General features: G+C 30.3%; 1 protein-coding gene and 1 long non-coding RNA gene across 2 annotated transcripts; one reads left to right on the top strand and one right to left on the bottom strand.

Annotated features, from left to right (window-relative positions):
- Window positions 1-1,480: 1,480 nt before the first annotated feature.
- On the top strand, window positions 1,481-2,863 carry LOC134239824 (uncharacterized). The gene is made up of 3 exons (XR_009986306.1): window positions 1,481-1,866; window positions 2,221-2,287; window positions 2,836-2,863. It is a non-coding gene; the product is annotated as an uncharacterized LOC134239824 (long non-coding RNA).
- Window positions 2,864-5,669: 2,806 nt separating this feature from the next.
- LOC134239823 (fibroleukin-like) lies at window positions 5,670-8,438 on the bottom strand (the record flags this gene model as incomplete). The annotated part of the gene is made up of 4 exons (XM_062721957.1): window positions 5,670-5,779; window positions 7,164-7,331; window positions 7,637-7,733; window positions 8,302-8,438. Coding segments are annotated over 4 exons (512 nt in total), but the record flags the coding sequence as incomplete, so codon positions are not given.
- Between the last annotated feature and the right edge of the window lie 498 nt (window positions 8,439-8,936).

Here is an 8,936-nt window from a genome sequence, read left to right as displayed (position 1 = left end):
TACATCTTTCACACTTTATAATATTTGTATATTTTTCAGTCCATTTGATATTGAATATAAAGGGACATGAACCATGTGTTCGACCTAAAATGTAAACATCAGTAGGCATAAACGTTGCTATTTACTAGTATTCAACGATTGGCCTGTTGTTCATGTTAAGATCCACTTTTCCCAAATAATACGCAGGTATCTTTAGGTTACAACCAAATATTCTACTTGCCTATATATGTCGTCATAGTAAGCTATATGATGTGAAGTTTAGAGATAACAATTTCTTAAAATTGATATCTAAGATTGATTTGAGGTCGTAAAAATGAATCAAAATATGCAGAGGCAAAACATTAATGGAATTTTGTCGTTTTTGGACCTCTGTAGTTATCACAGGGGTTAAACCAAATCCGTGACGTCATAACTGTTGATCATGCAGTAGCAGAGGGAAAGTGAAACGTAACGAGAAATCATGTAAACAAACACAAGAAATCGGAAGTTAAAAGCATTCAGATTGAATATCATGTGTGCTTCATGTGGGAATAAAGCATATGAAAAAGTTAGGCTAATATACTTGTACACGTTCTTCGTAATATTAAAGCAGGTAGGGTATTTACTTACCGATCAGCCTTTCTTCTGTCTTTCGTAACAAAAAAAGATGCAAAAGTTCAACACTACGCCACATACTTTGAAACTTAATTTATGTTTCTATCTAAAGTTCTTATTCTATTGTTTTTGGAAATTGCTGCTAGAATCGTATGGTTAACGGGAATTGATGCATTTTTTTCGATGTTTTGAACGAAATGTAAAATTTTGTGAAGGTTTCGACCGAAAGTGTTGAATAATTATTTTTCTGATAGGACGGTAGGATTTTAGCAGCACTTTGTATGGTACAGAAATATTTTACATACTTGATATTACAAATTGAAATTAAGTATCCCCGGAGTAATGTTACTTTTTCATTAAGGCATATATTCTAATTACAGACGTCACGTGATGACGACAAGGTGAAGTGCTTCCTGTTGTATAAGTCCCATTGAAGTCTATAAAATGCATAATGATAGCAACAGTTTCATCCGTAACTTTTCTGATTTATTAGTGTTAACCATTATAAAAAAGTCTTAATTCGCCGAATTCTGATCCGTGTGCTGCCTTAACAAACCCGCGTAAGAATAGCAATATACACTGCATGAAAAGTCGCGTTTAATATAATTTAATAAATTCGTTTACTCCAGTAAATTTCTTGTATTGAATTTAATTTATGTATAACGGTAAATTTTACATGAGATATATTGTGATATAATTAAATACAGTTTTCAAACAAGTATAATCATATTTAATGCAAAATACGTCGAGAATAATATAGTTTAATTGAGATAATTATACGTCCCGTTTACGAATATCGACATGTAAAAGTAAATATGCTTATACTTAAAGTTTAAGTACATTTTTTGGTATTTTGAATATGTCATAAATAATTCTTTATACCTAATGTAAACTTATGTTGAAACATTTTTGAAAAAAAATATTTAGGCACCCAATTCATTTTAATTTATTTATTTCTCATTTTTATTTATTTAACCCTTATGTAGATTTTTCAAAACTGTGGAATATAACTTTTTTTTCTCTATCGACTACCACTGTACTACAATTACATCGGGATCGAAGTCGGGCTCGAAAAGCAATTTATTTAAAAACAACACACCGCGCCGAAATTCAATTTTTTGGAGAGTTCCACGCAGCCATGTTGAACTTGATCATGATGTTGTACGGGAGGAAGGGGCGAAAGAGAGTTACTCGAAAAGGAGAAGCATGATAAACTTGGGATGGAATTTATGTTTTAACAGAAGATGAAGACATTTACGACCCTGTTTAGCGGTAGGAACAATGTACAAAATTTTATCATGTGTCCTTGAATGAATAATTGCCTCTGCTACTGATAATGTTACTGTTCCTTAGTCTGGGCTGTACACATAAAATGTCTGGCAGTAAAAACGTTTTGGCAAGCGCTATTTACATTTTGTAATAATTATTTAACACTTTTAACCATCTAACTTAAAGATGGATTTTAACCAGAATTTTTTCGTTGGGTTTGGTTTCAGAATTTTTGTCACTAAAGTGTTCCTCTGTTCAGCATTTACAGAGAGTGTTGTACAATGTAATAAATTATTTATTTATTTCTTAATGCCTACTCAAGAATATATTGAGCACTTATTTTGATTATTTCAATAGTTGCAGTGTGGACTGTGCCTGAGACGATTCCCCATAACGCCGGCTATGTAGACAGCTTGTGAAAATGGTGAGAACCATACCGCTCAAATTTTCTATTATCACAAATAAACAAACAATGTTTTATTAACTTGTATCTTTATGCATAAGAGTATAAAAAATATTGCAACAACTTGAAATGCTCTTTACCAAGTAGACAATACGAGGTTTATATTCTTATTTTCCTTATCCTTAAAATACAATAGCAATGGATTCTGAGCTATGCATAATTTTTTTACGTTAAATACGTAAGCATTCATGAATTATTAAAAATAGCTATCACATTCTATGATGCACAATTATGCATGCATTATTTACATGAATCCAAATGCTCACAAGAAATGACAAAAGCAGTATGAAGATTAACACAACGGTAAGATTTCTTAAATTTTCTGATAAGATCAATAAAATCACATGAATTGATTTATTTTAGCTCACCTGAGCCATTTTAAGACCCGAGCGAGTTTCTGTTCTGTGTCTGGTATTAGTCGGTCATCTATAAACTTTTCAAATTTTTACATTCATGAGAATTATTCCTAGTTTGAATAAAAATCCCTGCAGTATACATCTTTTTTTCAGAAATTGTGCCAGAAAAGTTTGAAGTAGCTATGGGAATGATCAACATTGAACTTGCTGAGGCTCTCGTCCTGAAAGTGACTTGACCAGATATTTCACTACCCAATATGAGGTACAACTAATCATTTGTTGTACAACTTATTGTGTATGAGATTGCCACCATTTACTGGAAGTTTGCATTTGTTGTCCACTTTAAAAACTTGCTATCTTCAGTGTAAGTTGTTAATATATTTTACTTTATGTTAAATCACTTGTTCATTATACCAATAACTTGCATGTTAAATGCTGTAGATGCTAACCTTTGCATTTAAGTTTACTCTTAAATTCCAGGTGTTCCGAGTATGTACACCCATTTGATATCATGTTTTGTCGTCTCTAAATTTAATATAATACATATCATAATATGTACTAGATCACAAAATTTGAGGATTTTATTATTGTATGAATGTTATCTACTTGCTCTATATCATAAATACATCTGTTTGTATAGTTTTTCTACCATGCCATACCTGCTTTTAAATTTTTCATATTTTTTTTTATCCATAGTATCTTTGTGCTACATTAAATAAAATATCGGGGAGGAACATGAAGAAAAGGGCTGCGCACATCAACATATTCAAGGTCAAGCAGGTAAATATATTGGTAAATTGCTAAAAAAAAAAAGATGGCAAAAAGTCGCCAATCCCCAATTTACATGTACTTCCACAAATTCTGCAGCTTGCTGCTGTGAAACTATATATATGTGTGTCTTAATATGATAAATGCTGTAAATGCTATTCTTTGCATTTTCGTAAACTTTGTAAAGCTTCAAATTTCATGAGCTCGGACTACGGTACCATTATGTATGTTTCATATCATATTTTGTCGTCTATAAATTTGATCTATACATATAATTATATGTTTTTTTTATGCAATTCACTTAACTAGATGACACAGAGAATTTTTTTCATTGTGTAAAATATTATCTTCTTGCTGTAGTCATGTTAGTCATAAGTATACCCTGTTTGTATATTTTTTCTCCTTTTTTGTATATTCTTTCTATGGAGAGCCACACCTATTATTAATTTTTCATATTTTGTTTATGACAGCTTTTTACCATATCCATAGTATCTTGCTGCTAAATGAAAGAATAAGTGTGGAGGAGCAGAGAAAAGGGCATCTCAACATGTTCAAGGTCAAGCAGGTAAAATGCTCCAAAAAAAAGATGGTGAAAAAAATCATTAGACCCAAATTTACACGCTTCGAAATCTGTAGCTCGCTGGCCTGAAATTATAGATAATTATCTGTCTTTATTACCCAGATTTGAAAAAATGGCATATCTTTTGTAGTCTTCTGTAAATTTTTAATTAAGCAAAATTGAGCTGTGTTTCCTCTAGGTCAAATGATAATTTAAAATCAACTCAGATTTTGTTTTTACTATCTAATATATGCAATTGCATAAATCCGGAAGCACACATATAATATGTATATATAGGCAAATGGGTATTTATTTTTATGTTTATTGTAGAAATTAGGAGCTAGGTGTGCTTCTCCAGAGCTGAAAACTTCTTGGCATGAAGAGAAGAAGAAGCAAGAAAAAGCAGTTTCAAATATTGGTTACATCTTCATAGTACAAAAAATGATTCTAAAGATAATACTATCTATGAAATTAGAAAGCTGAAGTTGCGTTCTGATAAATGTGAGAATGTCTTCAAAGAACAGGACACCAAAAGTGCCATTCTCAAATCAAAGCACTCTAAAAGACAGAGCATAAGAAGAACTAGGACAAATAAAGAATCTAAAAGAGTCAAACCTATGGATGTATTAATTGAACAGAGATGGGCTATTAGAGATGAAATATCTGAGTTGCTACTGTTTTGCACAAATTCAATGTTAGATAAGAAAAATATACCTAGTGTTGTATTTTTGACAGTGAAAGTTTTTTCTTATGCTTGATTACAGATTAAAACTGTTATGTATTTTATTGTTTAAACATTTATTGGTCTGCAATCACATACATTTTAATCTTGATTTATATCTCACATATATGTACAAGTCTAACTTAAATAATAAGTGCATGGACATTATTGTGGAAAAAATAAGACAATCATGATCAAGGGTAGTCTGAAAGAGTTTGCTGGCAGTAAGTTGCAAATCTTGATACCCAAGTAAGAGAAAGGTGGTGTCTCTGACCGATCCTTTTGCTTTTGCTTGTGGGCGAGTGAGGCTTCTCTGTCAGTGGCTTAGTGAGTCATAGATGTAAAAAATAGAATAGGCAAATGAGGTAGAGACATTTCTGAGTAAAAAAGGGGTAAATTGTGATTTTAATAAATATTACAATTGATATTGCAAGAGTGAAATATTAATTTGTTTCCTTCCATTTGAAGTAAGAGAGTTTATGAATTATGAGTTATGGAATTGTAATTAAGGCTTAAAAAATTGTTAAATATACTTTTACATATGTTTATACAGGACTTTTATATGTGCATGTTTCAGAGCTCATTTTTGATATTTTAAAGCAAAGTTGAAAATATCACTATCGAAATATTTTGCATTCCAATGTAACGTTGATTTAATGATGATATGTTATATTACAATCATCAAGCAATAAACGTAGCAGTTGGAACAGAAATGAGCTACATGTATTGTAAACAAATTTAAGCTGCTATTGTTTTGTGTAATTGTGATACTTTTTCCTTAATTTGAATTGACATAACCAAATGATATAAAGGATTTTTTTGGGTCTTGTATTTTTCACAGTCAACATTAAGTATTTTTCAAGTTGAACTTGGCTAATTAGTGCATGGACATCTATTGTTGAAATACTTGGGAAACAATATTAGGGTGGTCTAAAAGAGCTATGCTGGCAGTAAGTTGCAGATCTTGATACCCAAGTAAGAGAAAGGTGGTGTCTCTGACCGATCCTTTTGCTGTTGCTTGTGGGCGAGTGAGGCTTCTCTGTTAGTGGCTTAGTGTGTCTTATTAAAATGTACATGTAAAAAGAATGGACAACTTTTATTGGCAACTTTTATTCTTTTTATGCAAAGTATGATATAATTTATTGTGGGAAATTGAAAAGCCATTTACAACCCATGCAGAAGTTTTAATAGGGGCAGTTTCAGTCAGATTTTGCAGTCTTTTGGACTCCAGAATGACTACATTTTTTACCGGTTGTGTTTTGATTTATTGCGGATTTGAATTTTACATACAATACTATTCTTATATTATTTATAATTACTTCAGTATATTACTTACTACTAGTATGTAGAAATTTACTCCATTATAATTGAGCTACAATCATGATTGTAAATTTTTTAATTCTGACTTTTAGGCTTAAATTTGAAATATTTTGTACTTTGTTAGAACTCATTGTTTGTACACTATTGAAATAAAATTGAATGAGAAATGGATTTGTGTAAGATTGTAAAATACTTGCCAAAAAACCCACAATTGTAAACCATACAAATTATTGATGGAATAAATGTAAAATAAAAATATTATGCAATAATATAATAATGTTGAATTTCATCAAATACAACCTTAAATCTTAATTATATGGGAAGGTATAATCCGTACATTTTCATCACATATACAAGAGATTTAATATTAGTTTATGAAAGAATAAAATTTGCACGTATTAGTAAGTTTACAATTCTCCGTATATAACTTTATTTTTGGAAGTATTATAAAGTAAAGTGTGAATTTAACAAAAAATAATGAGGTAAAGATCTACGTTAAATTTTATTAAACGAACAAATTTAATGTGACCGTAAAACTTAATTTTATGGCCATGTTTAATAATAATTATACGTTTTGTATATTAGAGGAATAATAATTGTTTACGGCAGACTAAAATCCGAACGTATTAGTAAGTTTACAATTTTCCAAACTTTATTAAATTTGTTCTTTTAATTTTTCATTAAACGCTGTAGAGAAACAATGGATGGTATGAATGTCTAAAAAAGAAACAATTTTTAATCTTCGTAATTGGAATTATAAAAATTAAACTTATTTTTTCCAACTTTACATTAAAATTCTCAGTTTGTGAGTGAAAGGGCAGTGCATATATCTTAAGGCTACAACCAAATATTCCATAACTACTGATCAGTATTTAGCGGAGTGAAAGTGAAACAACAAAAAATCATGTAAACAAACATGTATCGGAGTTTAAAAGCATTTATCACGAATGTCTGATTCATTCAGGTAAAATTACCGTGGAATAAAAAAGGATAGGAAAAATATACGTATATGTGTCTCTTTTCAACAACTTAATAATATTTCAATGCAAAGAATTAAATGATGATATACGTGATTTGAACCCCTCTTTAATAAAATAACATGAATACACCTACCTAAGTTTCCCGTGGCAGGTCCTGCAAGAAAGAGTTTATATTTCGCTGTTTCGTCAGAGATAGAGAATCTGTCGTACATTTCATACAGCGTTGCGCCATTATGAAGAGTGATAGACACATAAAGGGTCGAGTTGTTTTCTTTTGTTAACTGATGTATTAAGTCATTTCCTGTATTAAGATGTATTTTAAATCAACTGAAAATCCTCAAAATACAATTAATTCTATCAAAGATATAAATATATCGTGATAAAAAATCAAATCATTTTCCATACGTATGTAGATGTTGGTGCTAAATTCAATCTTATTAAGACTTTGCCTCTGATAGATTTTCCTCTTTTTCTATTCATTTTTAAGTAATCAATTCATGATATGTGAATATCGTAGAACACATATTACCTAATCTTAAATTCAGATCTTTATTAAGCTCTAATTTTTTACTTATCAGTTCCTATTTTGAATCCATTTTCACTTACCAACCCAGACATTCTGTTCCGGGGAACCAAAACCATTTTTGTATTCCGTCCAGGTCCTGTTAAATCTAACGGATCCGTCTATGCGTTTCTGAATGGCCTTTGGAAATTAACATGAATAACAATTCAATTTATTGCTTCGAACAATCATAAAAACTATATGTTATGATAGAAACTCAAAATATTCAAATTTATATCATACCTAATGTGTATCACTCAATATTACTGTTTATTTTAAGCAATTGTGTGAATCGTGATCGCGGACTTATCAGATCACCACACTGTGGTTTTCTGAATCCATATCACCACTCTGAAACTGATGACGTAATACGCATAGGCATGACGCCATTTTTCTTGCGCATCAAAAAGTCCCTACTAATTATCCTTTTTAATTGATAATTATCACACTATTGATCAATAAACTTACATTTTGTCATATTTAACTATTGATAAGGGAGTAATAAATTTGTAATTATAGCAATAACTTGATCCGAAGAGCCGCCTCGAGTCTCGTTTGATCTGATGATCTGCGCCTGCCAACTCGAAGTGATACGACTCTTTGGATCAAGCTCTTGTTTTCATAATATATATTCATTTTTATCTTTAATCCTTAAGACGTCAAAAACAATTCGAGTTATATTATTCATTTAAATTTTTGAAGAACCTACCGTCCACCCTCCGTCCATAGTTGTCATGTCGCAGTAAACACGGACAGGACTGGTCATTATGCCATAGGGGTAGATTTCATACACCCCTGAATTAATGTATCCATCTGATTGAAGATCCTTACAGTCTACGGGAATAACTAAAGCAAAAAAAAAAAAAAAAAAAAATACAATCTTTCATGATAAAAAAAAAGAATCGGGGATCATATAATGTATTTACAAGTAAATTAGAGTATACATATAATGCATGCATTATATATAAAGGTTTATTTTTCGAAACTAGATTGTTAACTACATGCACAATATAAATTGTGTTAACTGTTCCAAATCAAATCATTTTAGTTTTTTAATTGCTACAAATCTCTTATCTATTACATGGTTAAGAGTATTTTTAAAAGTCAATACAATTTTTCCAATACTCTGTTTATAATACAAACATAATTTTATATCTTTACATTTGTAGATCAAAGATAAACCATTTTGGACTATGAAAGAGATGATGTAATATGTAGTATAAAACTATTGTGAAACTGAATATTTCTTTTTTTTTTAATTATTATTTTGTCAATTACAAGCTATAAATATACTATGGTAAAAAATGAATACATTGCCATTAAGCTAAATGAATATTATTACTG

This window comes from Saccostrea cucullata, unplaced genomic scaffold (assembly GCF_032062105.1).
Source record: "Saccostrea cucullata isolate Sc308-1 unplaced genomic scaffold, CSIRO_AGI_Scuc_v1 ctg17655, whole genome shotgun sequence".
In the NCBI taxonomy this organism is placed as follows: domain Eukaryota; kingdom Metazoa; phylum Mollusca; class Bivalvia; order Ostreida; family Ostreidae; genus Saccostrea; species Saccostrea cuccullata.
The sequence above is the reverse complement of the archived record's forward strand: the minus strand, read 5'-3'. Positions and strand labels throughout refer to the sequence as shown.